This window comes from Ranitomeya imitator, chromosome 2 (genome assembly GCF_032444005.1).
Source record: "Ranitomeya imitator isolate aRanImi1 chromosome 2, aRanImi1.pri, whole genome shotgun sequence".
In the NCBI taxonomy this organism is placed as follows: domain Eukaryota; kingdom Metazoa; phylum Chordata; class Amphibia; order Anura; family Dendrobatidae; genus Ranitomeya; species Ranitomeya imitator.
In genome coordinates, this window is record NC_091283.1 from 223,041,482 (window position 1) to 223,059,292 (window position 17,811).

The window sequence follows — 17,811 nt, forward strand, 5'->3', positions numbered from 1 at the left end:
AACATTATATAGGAGTAGATAGAGGAGCCTTTCTGCAGCCTTGCAGTGCTAGTGCACAGTTCTCGGCACTGTTCACGGCTGTCTGCGAGGTCTGTGTGTGTGAGTGCAGCTCACGCTGTAGTGTGTTCTGCAGCCACCTCCGGTTGTAGTGCGCTCAGTGTGCATCACTGCTAGTGTTGAGCGATACCTTCCGATATCAAGAAGTATCGATATCGGATTGGATCGGCCAATATCCCAAAAATATCGGATATCGCCGATACCGATACCCGATACCAATGCAAATCAATGGGACACAAACATCGGAATGTAAATAAGCCCTTTCTGTCCCTCTACATCCTGTTCCGGAGGGGGGAAGAGTGTGGGCGGTGCGTGGGCAGACACTGTGCGTGTCTGTGTGTGCAGGCGGCATCTGTGCGGGCCTGCCAGGGATCTGTACGGGTGTCTCGGGGCTCTGTGCGGCCTGCCTGGGCTCTGTGCGGGCTTGCCGGGGCCCGGTGCGGGCTTGCTGGGGCTCTGTGTGGCTTGTGGGGGCTCTGTGCGGGCTTGCCGGGGCTCTGTGCGGCTTGCGGGGTCTGTGCGGGCTTGCCGGGGCTCTGTGTGGCTTGCGGGGGTTCTGTGCGGGCTTGCCAGGGCTCTGTGCGGGCTTGCCGGGGCTCTGTGCGGGCTTGCCGGGGCTCTGTGCGACTTGCGGTGGCTCTTTGCGGGCTTGCCGGGGCTCTGTATGGCTTGCCGGGGCTCTGTGTGGGCTTGCCGGGGCTCTGTGCGGGCTTGCCGGGGCTCTGTGCAGATTTGCCGGGGCTCTGAGCGGGCTTGCGGGGGCTCTGTGTGGGCTTGCCGGGGCTCTCTGCGGGCTGCCGGGGGTCTATGCAGGCATCGTCCGATGGGACTACAAGTCCTATCGGACGATGCCTGCAACAGTGACAGTGATTGACACATTAGCCAATGATGGGAGAGTAGTAGTCCCATCATCCGGCTAATGTGTTGAATGTAAAAAAAAATAAAAAAATACTACATACTATACATACTACATACTTACTACATACAATACATTCTTACATTACATACATAACATACATACAGACATACAGTACATTAAACATAGAGTTCATACCATTACTTGTCACTTTGATCCCCGAAGCCAGTGTCATCTGTAAAAAATATGAAAATAACAAACAACTAATATACTCCCTGTCCGCAGAAATCCACGAGTGTCCCACGACGATCTCCCGTAGAGAACGGCAGCATCAGCTGTTGCGACCGCTCTCCAGGGGCTCCAAGAACACAATGATGGGAAGAAGGTATCCTTCCGCACTGTATTCATCCGCCGCTGTAAAAAATAGTCCCTAGTCTCACTTTTGGCATTGCTGTATGAGAATTTTTCCCACGCAGCAATTGCCATAAAGTGAGACTTTGTCCTAAGGTAACCTCTCAGTGATGCACTGCAGGAGCCATTGTCTCCTGTCAGTGTATCACTGAGGGTCCTATAGAGCAGTGACATCACCCGATGTCACTGTTCTATAGGGGGGATCGTCGTGGGACACTCGTTATTTATTGGACTACGGCGGACAGTTAGTATGCGGTTTATTATTTTACGTTTTTTTGCAGGTGCTGAAGTATGGTAAGTATGGTTAAATGAAGAATATTAAAACACTTTTTTCCTAATGTGTGTGTTTTATTAACCCTTTATTACTACTGGATTAATAATGTATAGGCGTCTTATTGACGCCTCTCCGTTATTAACCCGGCTTAATGTCACCTTACAATATCAAGGTGACATTAACCCCTTATTACCTCATAGCTACACGGGAGTATGAAGAGAGGGGCTAAGTGCCGGAATTGGCACATCTTACAGATGCGGCATTTCTGCGGCGGCTGCGGACTGGTATTTGTAGCCTGGGGGGCAATATCCATGGCCCCTCTTTAGGCTATGAATATCAGGCCACAGCTGTCTGCGTAGCCTTTCTGGCTATAAAATATAGGGGGACCCCACGTCATTTTTTGGGGGGTCCCTCTAATTTTAATAGCCAGTGCAGTTTTTGGTGCAGTTTTTAAATGCAGGTTTTTGGTGTGGTTTTTGATGCAGTTTTTGGTGTGGGTTTTGATGCAGGTTTTGGTGCAGTTTTTGGTGCAGTTTTTGATGTAGGTTTTTGGTGTGGTTTTTGATGCGTTTTTTGATGCTGATTTTGGTGCACTTTTTGATGCATTTTTGTGTGCAGTTTTTGTTGTGGTTTTTGATGCAGGTTTTTGGTGTGGTTTTTGATGCGGTTTTTGAAGCGGTTTTTGATGCAGTTTTTGGTGCAGTTTTTGATACAGGTTTTTGGTGTGGTTTTTGATGCTTTTTTCATGCTGTTTTTGGTGCAGTTTTTGGTGCAGATTTTTGGTGTGGTTTTTGATGCGTTTTTGATGCTGTTTTTGGTGCAGTTTTTGATGCAGGTTTTTGGTGTGGTTTTTGATGCTGTTTTTGGTGCAGTTTTTGATGCAGGTTTTTGGTGTGTTTTTTTTATGCATTTTTTGATGCTGTTTTTGGTGCAGTTTTTGATGCAAGTTTTGGTGCAGTTTTTGGTGCAGGTTTTGATGCAGGTTTTTGGTGTGGTGTTTGATGTTTTTTTTATGCTGTTTTTGATGCAGTTTTTGGTGCAGTTTTTGATGCAGGTTTTTGGTGTGGTTTTTGATGCTGTTTTGGTGCAGTTTTTGATGCAGGTTTTGGTGTAGTTTTTGATGCAGATTTTTGGTGTGGTTTTTGATGCTTTTTTTATGCTATTTTTGGTGCAGTTTTTGGTGCAGTTTTTGATGCAGGATTTGGTGTGGTATTTTTATGCTGTTTTTGATGCAGTTTTTGGTGCAGGTTTTGGTGCAGGTTTTTGGTGTGGTTTTTGATGCTTTTTTGATGCTGTTTTTGAAAAAAAAAAACGGATCCCGCGGCAAAAAACGGATCCGGAGGAAAAAAACGGATCCTGTGGGAAAAAAGCGGATCCTGTGGGAAAAAACGGATGCGGTGGAAAAAAAACGGATCCGGAGGAAAAAAAAGGGATCCGGCATAAAAAAACGGATCCAGTAGAAAAAACGGATCCGGTGGAAAAAATGGATCCGGCGGGAAAAAAAACGGATCCGGTGGAAAAAAATGAATCCTGCGGAAAAAAGCGGATCCGGTTGAAAAAACAGATCTGGTTGAAAAAGCGGATCTGGTGAAAAAAAACAGATCCAATGGAGAAAGCGGATCCGGTGGAAAAAAACAGATCCGGCAGAAAAAAACTGATCCGTTTTTTTCAAAACTCGCCGGATTGTGCCTACGGCAAAAACCTGATGTGTGAAAGCAGCCAGATATATGGATAGATACATCTATGTATCTATAGATATATCTATCTATAAATTTATCTATAGATAGATATATCCAGGGCCGTATTTGCCACTAGGCACGCGAGAGCACGTGCCTAGGGCGGCGACATTGCGGGGGGCGGCACCTGAGCAAGGTGTTTTTTTTGTTGTTGTTTTTTATAAGTCCCGGGTCAAAAATGCGACCGACGGCCCCGCCCCCCCGCCTCCGAGTCCCCCCACCTCCGAATCCCCCCACCTCCGAGTCCCCCCACCTCCAAGTCTCAGAGTCTCCCCGCCTCCGAGTCCCACCCACCCTCCTTGAAGACGATACTCACCTGCTCCAGCGATGCCTGGTCTCAGCGTCTTTAGCGCGTCCTGAGTGAGCGGTCACGTGGTACCGCTAATTAAGGTCATGAATATGCACATATTCATGACCTTAATTAGCGGTACCACATGACCGCTCACTCAGGAAGAAGGCGCTGCGGCGGGACAGAGCTGGAGCCAGAGGGATGTCGGCGCGGCGTGTGGGACAGGCAGCTGACAGGTGAGTATGAGGGACGGGGGGCGGGGGGAGGATGGTAAGCCACCCGCGCCATGCAAGATGGCCCGGGAGAAGGAGCGGGGGAGGGGGTGGAGAGATGAGCCATGCACAGGGAGGGAGGGAGGGGAGGGGAATTATGAGCCATCAGCCATCAGCCATGCATAGGGAGGGAGGGCGGGAATTATGAGCTATGAGCCATGAGCCATGCATAGGGAGGTGTTGTGAATTCTGTGGCAGGGATCCCTCCTGTGGTCACAAGTGGTACTTCGGCTGATTCTCTCTGTGATCTTCCATTGGTGGAGGGAAGTGGTACTGCGGCTTCTGAGTTTCCTCCCTCAAGTGATGTGGTGAGGTCGTTAGGTGCTGCTCTACTTAACTCCACCTAGTGCGTTGATCCTGGCTTCCTGTCAATGTTCCAGTATTGGACTTGTTTTCCTACTGGATCGTTCCTGTGGCCTGCTGCTCTGCATAGCTAAGTTTTCCTTTGCTATTTTGTTTGCTTTTCTTCTGTCCAGCTTATCTATTTGTTTGCTGGAAGCTCTGGGATGCAGAGGGTGTACCTCCGTGCCGTTAGTTCGGTACGGAGGGTCTTTTTGCCCCCTTTGCGTGGTTTTTAGGGTTTTGTGTTGACCGCAAAGTTATCTTTCCTATCCTCGCTCTGTTCAGAAAGTCGGGTCTCACTTTGCTAAATCTATTTCATCTCTACGTTTGTCTTTTCATCTTAACTCACAGTCATTATATGTGGGGGGCTGCCTTTTCCTTTGGGGTGTTTCTCTGAGGCAAGGTAGGCTTATTTTCTATCTTCAGGCTAGCTAGTTTCTCAGGCTGTGCCGAGTTGCATAGGTAGCGTTAGGCGCAATCCACGGCTGCCTCTAGTGTTGTTGGAGAGGATTAGGGATTGCGGTCAACAGAGTTCCCACGTCTCAGAGCTCGTTCTATGTTTTTGGATTATTGTCAGATCACTGTGTGTGCTCTGACCTCTATGTTCACTGTGGTACTGAATTGCCTAATCATAACAGTACAGGAAGCCAAAAGTACTAATGATTCTTAATAGAGGGAAAAAAGAAGTTCTGAGACCATTTTTTTTTCTCTGCACTGTGTTTTGCCTTTTTTTTTTTCCCTAGACATTTGGGTGGTTCAGGACACAGGTGTAGCAATGGACATTAGAAGTCTGTCTTCATGTGTGGATCAGCTCTCGGCAAGAGTACAAAAGATTCAAGACACTATTGATCAGAAATCTATGTTAGAACCAAGAATTCCTATTCCTGATTTGCTTTTTGGTGATAGAACTAAGTTTCTGAGTTTCAAAAATAATTGTAAACTATTTCTGGCCTTGAAACCTCGCTTCTCTGGTGATCCAGTTCAACAGGTTTTGATCATTATTTCTTTTTTGCGTGGCGACCCTCAGGACTGGGCATTTTCTCTTGCGCCAGGAGATCCTGCATTAAGTAATATCGATGCGTTTTTCCTGGCGCTCGGATTGCTGTACGATGAACCTAATTCAGTGGATCAGGCAGAAAAAAATTTGCTGGCTCTTTGTCAGGGTCAGGATGAGATAGAGTTATATTGTCAGAAATTTAGAAAGTGGTCTGTGCTCACTCTATGGAATGAATCTGCGCTGGCAGCTATGTTCAGAAAGGGTCTCTCTGAAGCCCTTAAGGATGTCATGGTGGGATTTCCTATGCCTGCTGGTTTGAATGAGTCTATGTCTTTGGCCATTCAGATTGGTCGACGCTTGCGTGAGCGTAAATCTGTGCACCATTTGGCGGTATTACCTGAGCTTAAACCTGAGCCTATGCAGTGCGATAGGACTTTGACCAGAGTTGAACGGCAAGAACAGAGACGTCTGAATGGGCTGTGTTTCTACTGTGGTGATTCCACTCATGCTATCTCTGATTGTCCTAAGCGCACTAAGCGGTTCGCTAGGTTTGCCACCATTGGTACAGTACAGTCAAAATTTCTTCTGTCCGTTACCTTGATCTGCTCTTTGTCATCGTATTCTGTCATGGCATTTGTGGATTCAGGCGCTGCCCTGAACTTGATGGACTTGGAGTATGCTAAGCGTTGTGGGTTTTTCTTGGAGCCCTTGCAGTGTCCTATTCCATTGAGAGGAATTGATGCTACGCCTTTGGCCAAGAATAAGCCTCAGTACTGGACCCAGCTGACCATGTGCATGGCTCCTGCACATCAGGAGGTTATTCGCTTTCTGGTGTAGCATAATCTGCATGATGTGGTCGTGTTGGGGTTGCCATGGCTACAAGTCCATAATCCAGTATTAGATTGGAAATCCATGTCGGTGTCCAGCTGGGGTTGTCAGGGGGTACATGGTGATGTTCCATTTCTGTCAATTTCGTCATCCACCCCTTCTGAGGTTCCAGAGTTCTTGTGTGATTACCGGGATGTATTTGATGAGCCCAAGTCCGATGCCCTACCTCCGCATAGGGATTGTGATTGTGCTATCAATTTGATTCCTGGTAGTAAGTTCCCAAAAGGCCGATTGTTTAATTTATCTGTGCCTGAGCACGCCGCTATGCGCAGTTATGTGAAGGAGTCCCTGGAGAAGGGGCATATTCGCCCGTCATCGTCACCATTAGGAGCAGGGTTCTTTTTTGTAGCCAAGAAGGATGGTTCGCTGAGACCTTGTATAGATTACCGCCTTCTAAATAAGATCACGGTTAAATTTCAGTACCCCTTGCCGTTGTTATCTGATTTGTTTGCTCGGATTAAGGGGGCTAGTTGGTTCACCAAGATAGATCTTCGTGGTGCGTATAATCTTGTGTGAATTAAGCGAGGCGATGAATGGAAAACTGCATTTAATATGCCCGAGGGTCATTTTGAGTATCTAGTAATGCCATTCGGACTTGCCAATGCTCCATCAGTGTTTCAGTCCTTTATGCATGACATCTTCCGAGAGTACCTGGATAAATTCCTGATTGTGTACTTGGATGACATTTTGATCTTCTCGGATGATTGGGAGTCTCATGTGAAGCAGGTTAGAACGGTTTTTCAGGTCCTGCGTGCTAATTCTTTGTTTGTGAAGGGATCAAAGTGTCTCTTTGGTGTGCAGAAGGTTTCATTTTTGGGGTTCATCTTTTCCCCTTCTACTATTGAGATGGATCCTGTTAAGGTCCAAGCCATCCATGATTGGACTCAGCCGACATCTCTGAAAAGTCTGCAAAAGTTCCTGGGCTTTGCTAATTTTTATTGTCGCTTCATCTGCAATTTTTCTAGTATTGCTAAACCATTGACCGATTTGACCAAGAAGGGTGCTGATGTGGTCAATTGGTCTTCTGCTGCTGTGGAAGCTTTTCAAGAGTTGAAGTGTCGTTTTTCTTCTGCCCCTGTGTTGTGTCAACCAGATGTTTTGCTTCCGTTCCAGGTCGAGGTTGATGCTTCTGAGATTGGAGCAGGGGCTGTTTTGTCGCAGAGAGGTTCTGATTGCTCAGTGATGAAACCGTGCGCCTTCTTTTCCAGGAAGTTTTCGCCTGCTGAGCGAAATTATGATGTGGGCAACCGAGAGTTGCTGGCCATGAAGTGGGCATTCGAGGAGTGGCGTCATTGGCTTGAAGGAGCTAAGCATCGCGTGGTGGTATTGACTGATCATAAGAATTTGACTTATCTCGAGTCTGCCAAGCGGTTGAATCCTAGACAGGCTCGTTGGTCGCTGTTTTTTGCCCGTTTTGACTTTGTGATTTCGTACCTTCCGGGCTCTAAAAATGTGAAGGCGGATGCTCTGTCTAGGAGTTTTGTGCCCGACTCTCCAGGTTTGTCTGAGCCGGCGGGTATCCTCAAGGAAGGAGTAATTGTGTCTGCCATCTCCCCTGATTTGCGGCGAGTGCTGCAAAAATTTCAGGCTAATAAACCTGATCGTTGTCCAGCGGAGAAACTGTTTGTCCCTGATAGGTGGACGAATAAAGTTATCTCTGAGGTTCATTGTTCGGTCTTGGCTGGTCATCCTGGAATCTTTGGTACCAGAGAGTTAGTGGCTAGATCCTTTTGGTGGCCATCTCTGTCGCGGGATGTGCGTACTTTTGTGCAGTCCTGTGGGATTTGTGCTCGGGCTAAGCCCTGCTGTTCTCGTGCCAGTGGGTTGCTTTTGCCCTTGCCAGTCCCGAAGAGGCCTTGGACACATATCTCTATGGATTTTATTTCAGATCTTCCCGTTTCTCAAAAGATGTCAGTCATTTGGGTGGTCTGTGATCGCTTTTCTAAGATGGTCCATTTGGTACCCTTGTCTAAATTGCCTTCCTCCTCTGATTTGGTGCCATTGTTCTTCCAGCATGTGGTTCGTTTACATGGCATTCCAGAGAATATCGTTTCTGACAGAGGTTCCCAGTTTGTTTCGAGGTTTTGGCGAGCTTTTTGTGGTAGGATGGGCATTGACTTGTCTTTTTCCTCGGCTTTCCATCCTCAGACTAATGGCCAGACCGAACGAACCAATCAGACCTTGGAAACATATCTGAGATGTTTTGTTTCTGCTGATCAGGATGACTGGGTGTCCTTTTTGCCTTTGGCTGAGTTCGCCCTTAATAATCGGGCCAGCTCGGCTACCTTGGTTTCGCCATTTTTCTGCAACTCTGGGTTCCATCCTCGTTTCTCGTCAGGACAGGTTGAGTCTTCGGACTGTCCTGGTGTGGATAATGTGGTGGACAGGTTGCAGCAGATTTGGAATCAGGTAGTGGACAATTTGACCTTGTCCCAGGAGAAGGCTCAACGTTTTGCTAATCGCAGACGCTGTGTGGGTCCCCGACTTCGTGTTGGGGATCTGGTTTGGTTATCTTCTCGTCATATTCCTATGAAGGTTTCCTCTCCTAATTTTAAACCTCGTTTCAATGGTCCGTATAGGATTTCTGAGGTTCTTAATCCTGTGTCTTTTCGTCTGACCCTTCCAGATTCTTTTTCCATACATAACGTATTCCATAGGTCATTGTTGCGGAGATACGTGGCACCTATGGTTCCATCTGTTGACCCTCCTGCCCCGGTTTTGGTGGAGGGGGAGTTGGAGTATATTGTGGAGAAGATTTTGGATTCTCGTGTTTCAAGACGGAAACTCCAGTATCTGGTTAAGTGGAAGGGTTATGCTCAGGAAGATAATTCCTGGGTCTTTGCCCCTGATGTCCATGCTCCCGATCTTGTTCGTGCCTTTCATGTGGCTCATCCTGGTCGGCCTGGGGGCTCTGGTGAGGGTTCGGTGACCCCTCCTCAAGGGGGGGGTACTGTTGTGAATTCTGTGGCAGGGCTCCCTCCTGTGGTCACAAGTGGTACTTCGGCTGATTCTCTCTGTGAGCTTCCGTTGGTGGAGGGAAGTGGTACTGCGGCTTCTGAGTTTCCTCCCTCAGGTGATGTGGTGAGGTCGTTAGGTGCTGCTCTACTTAACTCCACCTAGTGCTTTGATCCTGGCTTCCTGTCAATGTTCCAGTATTGGACTTGTTTTCCTCCTGGATCGTTCCTGTGGCCTGCTGCTCTGCATAGCTAAGTTTTCCTTTGCAATTTTGTTTGCTTTTCTTCTGTCCAGCTTATCTATTTGTTTGCTGGAAGCTCTGGGACGCAGAGGGTGTACCACCGTGCCGTTAGTTCGGTACGGAGGGTCTTTTTGCCCCCTTTGCGTGGTTTTTAGGGTTTTGTGTTGACCGCAAAGTTATCTTTCCTATCCTCGCTCTGTTCAGAAAGTCGGGTCTCACTTTGCTAAATCTATTTAATCTCTACGTTTGTCTTTTCATCTTAACTCACAGTCATTCTATGTGGGGGGCTGCCTTTTCCTTTGGGGTATTTCTCTGAGGCAAGGTAGGCTTATTTTCTATTTTCAAGCTAGCTAGTTTCTCAGGCTGTGCCGAGTTGCATAGGTAGCATTAGGCGCAATCCACGGCTGCCTCTAGTGTTGTTGGAGAGGATTAGGGATTGCGGTCAACAGAGTTCCCATGTCTCAGAGCTCGTTCTATGTTTTTGGATTATTGTCAGATCACTGTGTGTGCTCTGACCTCTCTGTTCACTGTGGTACTGAATTGCCTAATCATAACAGGGAGGGGGGGGGGGAATTATGAGCCATGAGCCATGAGCCATGCATAGGGAGGGAAAGAGGGAAATTATGAGCCATGAGCCATGCATAGGGAGGGAAGGGGGGGAATTGAGGCGACAGCCATGCATAGGGAGGGAAGGGGGGAATTATGAGCCATCAGCCATGCATACAGGGGGGGGAATTATGAGCCATCAGCCATGCATAGGGAGGGTGGGGAATTATGAGCCATCAGCCATGCATAGGGAGGGGGGGATTATGAGCAATCAGCCATGCATAGGGAGGGAGGGGGGGAATTCTGAGCCATCAGCCATGCATACAGGGAGGAGGGGGAATTATGAGCCATGCATACAGGAGGAGGGGGGATATGAGCCATAGCCATTATACAGTATTGAGCATCATGTGAGGTCATTATACAGTATGGAGCATCATGTGAGGTCATTATACAGTATGGAGCATCATGTGTGGTCATTATACAGTATGGAGCATCATGTGGGGCCATTTTAAAGTATGGAGCATCATGTGTGGCCTTTATAAAGTATGGAGCATCATGTATGGCCATTATACAGTATTGAGCATCATGTGGGGTCATTATACAGTATGGAGCATCATGTGGGGCCATTATACAGTATGGAGCATCATGTGTGGCCATTATACAATATGGAGCATCATGTGGGGCCATTATAATGTATGGAGCATCATGTGTGGCCTTTATAAAGTATGGAGCATCATGCATGGCCATTATACAGTATTGAGCATCATGTGAGGTCATTATACAGTATGGAGCATCATGTGTGACCATTATACAGTATGGAGCATCATGTGGGGCCATTATACAGTATGGAGCATCATGTGTGGCCCTTATACAGTATTGAGCATCATGTGTGGCCATTATACAGTATGGAGCATCATGTGTGGCCATTATACAGTATGGAGCATCATGTAGGGCCATTATACAGTAGGTGGAGCACTGCGTAGCCATTATACAGTATGGAGCACTGCGTGGCCATATTTTTTTGGTTTTAATTATTGTATATGAAACAGTGTGATCAGCAGTGCTGAATGGGTGTGGTTGGGACTTGGATATGGGTGTGATTAGTTGTGAAATGGGTGTGGTCAGAGGCGTGGCCTAAAATTTGCCGTTGCGCACTATGTGCGCCGCAACCTTTAGACCTTTTTCGCTTCTTCAAAAGTTTGGAGGTATGGTACCGCATTTCCCAGATCACAGCAAGTACCGCAAATCCCATAGGGAATGAATGAAACCAAACGCAGTGTTGCCGTAAGTGATCCGTGGTAGATGCAGAAAAACTGCCCGATCTGCTGCAAAAGGCGACTTTCACAACAGTGATTCTTGCCAAAGTCACTGCGGATAGTGTCATACTCACCAGAGGGGGAGGCAGCACTAAAAGTGCCTAGGGCAGCAGAAACTCTAAATACGCCAGAGGGGGAAAGCTGACAGTCGGGGGCCAATATTTGTAGCCTACTATGAATATCAGCCCGCAGCTGTCTGCGTAGCCTTTACTGGCTATTAAAATAGGGGGACCCCCCCAAAAAAAATGGCGTGGGGTCCCCCTATATTTTATAGCCAGAAAGGCTACGCAGACAGCTGCAGGCTGATATTTATAGCCTAGAGAGGGGCCATGGATATTGCCCCCCCGCTACAAATACCAGTCCACAGCCGCCCCAGAAATGGCGCATCTGTAAGATGCGCCAATTCCAGCACTTAGCCCCTCTCTTCCCACTCCCGTGTAGCGGTGGGATATGGGGTAATAAGGGGTTAATGTCACCTTGCTATTGTAGGGTGACATTAAGCCGGGTTAATAACGGAGAGGCGTCAAAAAGACGCCTATCCATTATTAAAGGGACTCTGTCACCCCCTCCAGCCGTTAGAAACTAAAAGAGCCACCTTGTGCAGCAGTAATGCTGCATACTGACAAGGTAGCTCTTTTAGTTATTGGTGCAGTCAAAGCAGAAATAAAGAGTTTTATAATTTTGCAAAAATACCTGTTTTTAGTCCTGGAGGCAGGTCTTAACCCCCCTGCTGCACACGCCACACTGCCATCACTCAAGGCTTCTTCAGCACCGGGCGCCGCCCCCTCTACGCTGTTTTCAAATCAAATCCGGTGCTTGTGCTGTTTTGTTCTGCTTGGGGCAGGCGCAGTGAGCGCTGCCCGTCTGACATCAGATGCAGTCTCGCAGACTACACCTGTGCAGCCACCCAGCTTGTGAATCCCAGTCCCGCACTGTGCATAATGCATAACACACTGCGGGGCTGGGATTCACAAGCTGGGTGGCCACACAGGCGCAATGCCAAAAGTGAGACTAGGAACTATTTTTTTTTACAGCGGCGGAGGAATACAGTGAGGAAGGATACCTTCCTCCCGTCATTGTGTTCTTGGAGCCCATAGAGAGCGGTCGCATCAGCTGATGCTGCCGTTATCCACGGGAAATCGTCGTGGGACACTCGTGGATTTCTGCAGACAGGAAGTATATTGGTTGTTTGTTATTTTAATATCTTTACAGATGACACTGGCTTCGGGGATCAAAGTGACAAGTAATGGTGAGTATGAACTCTATGTTTAATGTACTGTATGTCTGTATGTATGTATTGTATGTAATGTATGAATGTATTGTATGTAGTATGTATGTATGTAGTATGTACGTAGCATGTATGTATGTAGTATGTATGTAGTATGTATGTATCTAGTATGTACGTAGCATGTATGTAGTATGTATGTAGTATGTATGTAGTATTTTTATTTTTACATTCAACACATTAGCCGGATGATGGGACTACTACTCTCCCATCATTGGTTAATGTGTCAATCACTGTCACTGTTGCAGGCATTGTCCGATGGGACTTGTAGTCCCATCGGACGATGCCTGCACAGACCCCCGGTAGCCCACAAAGAGCCACGGCAAGCTCGGACAGAGCCCCCACAAGCCCACACAGAGCACCGGTAAGCCCGCACAGAGCCCCGGCAAGCCCTCACAGAGCCCCCGCAAGCCGCACAGAGCTCCAGCAAGCCCGCACAGAGCCCCCGCAAGCCGCACAGAGCCCCCGCAAGCCGCACAGAGCCCCGGCAAGCCCGCACAGAGCCCCCGCAAGCTGCACAGAGCCTCGGCAAGCCGCACAGAGCCTCGGAAAGCCCACACAGAGCCTCGGCAAGCCCGCACAGAGCCCCCGCAAGCCGCACAGAGCCTCGGCAAGCCCGCACAGAGCCCCGGCAAGCCCGCATAGAGCCCCCACAAGCCGCACAGAGCCCCCGCAAGCCGCACAGAGCCCTCGCAAGCCGCACAGAGCCCCCGCAAGCCTGCCCAGAGCCCCGGCAAGCCCGCATAGAGCCCCTGCAAGCCGCACAGAGCCCCCGCAAGCCGCACAGAGCCCCCGCAAGCCCCACAGAGCCCCCGCAAGCCCGCACAGAGCCCTGACAAGCCTGCACAGAGTCCCGGCAAGCCCGCACAGCACCCCCTATGGTCACGCACAGACCCCGCCCGCACACACACGCAGTCTCCGCCCACGCACCGCCCACACTCCATTATAGTGCATCATTGCACTATGGGAACTTCCGATTCTGGTATCCGATATCGCAAAAATATCGGAACTCAGTATCGGAATTCCGATACAGCGAATATCGGCCGATACCCGATATCTGCAGTATCGGAATGCTCAACACTAGTCACTGTCTCATACATTGTCATTTTTTGCATTAGTGCTGCTCATTTTTCCTGATTTCTCCTATTAGTTTGGTTCCATCCATATCCAGCTAGATTCTAAGTTGTTTTCCTTCATGTAGAATTAACCTACAAGGAAAGAAAGGGTTTATTTTCATTCCGATATTTGTGTCCCATTGACTTGCATTGGTTTCCGGTATCGGAATCGTCGATATCCGATATTTTTTGGGTATTGGTCCGATCCAATCCGATCCGATATTTCCCGATATCGGAAAGTATCGCTCAACACTATTCACCACATAACCTCCAGTAACAGTCATGGACCCAAGTAATAGCTATCATATTCCCAGCAAGTATATGTGCTCACAACCTCCTGTTCAGTCATGTACTCTCCGTAAACCGCCTGAAAAAGCACGGAATCATTGTTAATCGGAATGAACATAGGTACTGAAAAGTACATTGCTTGCTGTGCATGTATTCAGTCTTTTGATCGTCTTTTACCAGCTTCATATTTGTAAAGACTTGAAGCAGTTAAAAGAAGTTATGGGTCCATTTTTCAGGCAGCTTACACCTAGAAGCCACTCACTCCTGTAGCAAAGCTCTGCGTGTACAAAGATGTTGTGTGCACATACCCCAAAAGCCACAGGACCCCAATAATATTGAGAGCTAGTAAGAAAAAATGCATATTTTGTAATGCAAAAAATGCCAGATGGAAAGGTAATGATTCTTTTCAGAGGTTCCAAACTCAAGGCCCGTAGGCCGCATATGGCCTGTCACATAATTTTATGTGGCCCGCAAGGACAAAACACAGAATGACCAGCTCTCCCCTTTAAAAATAAAAGAGCCTTGTGAAAGTGTGCGCCGAAGCTAAAAGTCTAAGATGTCACCCACACCCTGTGTTGTCGCCACCCCCTCTAAAAGGTACTGACTACATTCTACATTGACACAGCCAGTGTTTAGCAGAGGCTGTGGGGCCAGCTCAGGAAGCAGATGATATCATGGAATCTGAGGAGACGCAGTCCGCACATAGTTGAGGGAGCGGCACCAACAGAAGGAGCGGGTGACATCTTTGAAACCAAGTAAATGCAATCAGCCAGCACAAAAACTGAACACAGTGAAAGCAGTCAGTCAACATAAAAAGTGAACACAGTCAGTCAGCACAAAAATTGGTCAGCTAGCACCAGACAAAGTCAGTACTTGGCATAGGAAGAAGTTCATCTTGGACTCTGATGTCTGACACAGCTGTCTTAGCCCTACAACCCAGGGACAGCTCTCTCAGCCCTACTGCACAGGGACAACTGTCTTAGCCCTACAACCCAGGGACAGCTCTCTTAGCCCTACTAACAAGGGACAGCTCTCTTAGCCCTATTACACAGGGACAGCTCTCTTACCCCTACTACCCAGGGACAGCTCTTTTACCCATACAACCCAGGGACAGCTCTCTTGGCTCTACTACCCAGGGACAGCTCTTTTAGCCCTACTACCCAGGGACAGCTCTCTTAGCTCTACTAACCAGGGACAGCTCTCTTAGCCCTACTACCCAAGGACAGCTCTCTTAGCCCTATTATCCAGGGACAGCTCTCTTAGCCCTATTACCCAGGGACAGCTCTCTTAGCCCTACTACACTGGGACAGCTATCTTAGCCCTATTACTACCCAGGGACAGCTCTCCTAGCCCTATTACCCAGGGACAGCTCTCCTAACCCTACTACACTGGGACAGCTCTCTTAGCCATACTACTCAGGGACAGCTCTCTTAGCCCTACTACACTGGGACAGCTCTCTTAGCCCTACTACCCTGGGACAACTCTCTTAGCCCTACTACCCAGGGACAGCTCTCTTAACCCTACTACCCAGGGACAGCTCTCTTAGTACTACTTCCTTGGGACATCTCTATTAGCCCTACTACCCACTGACAGATCTCTTAGCCCTGTTACCCAGGGACAGCTCTCTTAGCCCTACTACACTGGGACACCTCTCTTAGCCCTACTACCAAGGGACAGCTCTCTTAGCCATACTACCCAGGGACAGCTCTGTTAGCCCTATTGCCCAGGGACAGCTCTCTTAGCTCTACTACACTGGGACAGCTCTCTTAGCCCTACTACCCTGGGACAGCTCTCTTAGCTCTACTACCCAGGGACAGCTCTCTTAGCCCTATTACCCCGGGACAGCTCTCTTAGCCCTATTACCCAAAGACAGCTCTCTTAACCCTACTACCCAGGGACAGCTCTCTTAGCCCTATTACCCAGGGACAGCTCTCTTAGCCCTATTACCTAGGGACAGCTCTCTTAGCCCTACTACCCAGGGACAGCTCGCCTAGCCCTATTACCCAGGGACAGCTCTCCTAACCCTACTACACTGGGACAGCTCTCTTAGCCATACTACCCAGGGACAGCTCTCTTAGCCCTACTACACTGGGATAGCTCTCTTTTGCCCTACTACCCTGGGACAACTCTCTTAGCCCTACTACCTAGGGACAGCTCTTTTAGCCCTACTACACTGGGACAGCTCTCTTAGCCCTACTACCAAGGGACAGCTCTCCTAGCTCTACTACACTGGGACAGCTCTCTTTGTCCTACTACCCTGGGACAACTCTCTTAGCCCTACTTCCCAGGGATAGCTCTCTTAGCCCTACTTCCCAGGGACAGCTCTCTTAGCCCTACTTCCCTTGGACATCTCTCTTAGCCCTACTACCCACTGACAGATGTCTTAGCCCTACTACCCAGGGACAGCTCTTTCACCCTACTATTCACAGACAGCTCTCTTAGCTCTACTAATCAGGGAAAGCTCTTTAGCTCTACAACCCAGGGACAGCTCCCTTAGCCCTACTACCATGGACAGCTCTCTTAGCCCTTCTATCCATGGACAGCTCTTTTAGCCCTACTACCCACGGACAGCTCTCTTGGATCTACTAACCAGGGACAGCTCTCTTACCCCTACTACCCATGGACAGCTCTTTTAGCCCTACTGCGCAGGGACTGCTCTACTACCCAGACTGTGACAACTAGACCAGCCCTCATTGCCCATCCACATTGTCTCCCTTCTGTTTGCAAGTTCCAGAATATTATATGCAAAATACCTCTCACTGTGAAGTACTCCTCAAGATCTCCACTAAAAGTTAAGCTGTCACCGTGCCGTAAACCATAAGGAATGGCCTTAATATCACAGGAATGAGATTTGCTGTTATTAGACATTTCTGCTCTTTCGGTAAGCTTTTCATTTTTCTTCGAGCTACAGTCCAAGGTAATTTTCAATACCTCTCAAATAATTGCCAAATTTCTCTTCTGTTTCCCCGCTGTACCTAAACTAACACTGGAGTTAAAAAAAAATAAAGCCTTTTCAGTGTAAGAGAAAAAACAGACAGCTAAATAAAGAAAACAATTATAAAAGTGAGATGCTCTGAAACAAATGTTCGTCCTGACCTTTACGTACTTTCTGATGTAGTGCACAATTAGAAAATGTTAATCCACCGTGACAGGCCTACATTAAATGTATTCCCAGCAATAAGGCAGCTTGCTGTGTGGCTCCGGAGTAGAGGTTAAGATCTTTTAGATTGAATTTGTCTCTAAATCATGACTCAGTCTAGCGCTGTACTGTACGCTGGCATCGCGTAACCTGAAATAAGAGGGCATTTTATCCTAGCAATCCATTTCCTCACATTCGGGCAGCATATTCCTTCCACACTAGCATATTTGGCTCTATAAGCAGCAGTTGTGCCCACATAATGTCCATTAGAGCTATGCCATTAAGCAGGCAGCGTAGTGAAAAGGAATACAGATTATACAGGAAGGCGGCTGCACACCGCTAATGGGAAATTAAACATGTCACTTCATGGTGCTTTCCCCGTAACCCATTTAACCTATTAAACATGTCATTATTATTCTGCTAAATTGGTTTCACATCTGTAATAAGTAGATGGTGTACCGGCCAAAAACTTTGTATTTCTTGTCTTCCTACAGGTTAACACCAGCATGCATGAGGCGAAGCTCAACGAGGAATGTGATGAACTCATGGACATTATACAGAGACGAAAGCAAATGATTGCGGTGAAGATCAAGGAAACAAAAGTAAGAAAAGTGTGTACAGACATAAATAGTATAACATAAAATGTTATTGTGTCGCTCAAATATTGGAGGTTTTTTTTGTATGTATATAGATATTAATGGGGTTGTCTACTACTCAAACAACTGCTTCTCAATTGCCATATTCCCCCATGTACTATATAATTGTCTAAGGGTCACTTCCGTCTGTCTGTCCAGGATATTCATT

The 17,811-nt window shown here is 47.8% G+C and overlaps 1 protein-coding gene across 2 annotated transcripts in view; it reads left to right on the forward strand.

Moving 5' to 3' along the window:
* The window catches only part of LOC138662747 (probable E3 ubiquitin-protein ligase MID2), a 718,902-nt gene that overhangs the window by 348,171 nt on the left and 352,920 nt on the right, over positions 1-17,811 (forward strand). Inside the window, exon 4 of one of the 2 annotated variants that reach the window (XM_069748647.1) lies at positions 17,502-17,609. In XM_069748647.1, the coding sequence (XP_069604748.1) occupies positions 17,502-17,609 (108 nt within the window). Of the gene's footprint in view, positions 1-17,501; positions 17,619-17,811 lie in introns of both variants that reach the window. The other variant, XM_069748646.1, reaches the window with a different exon arrangement.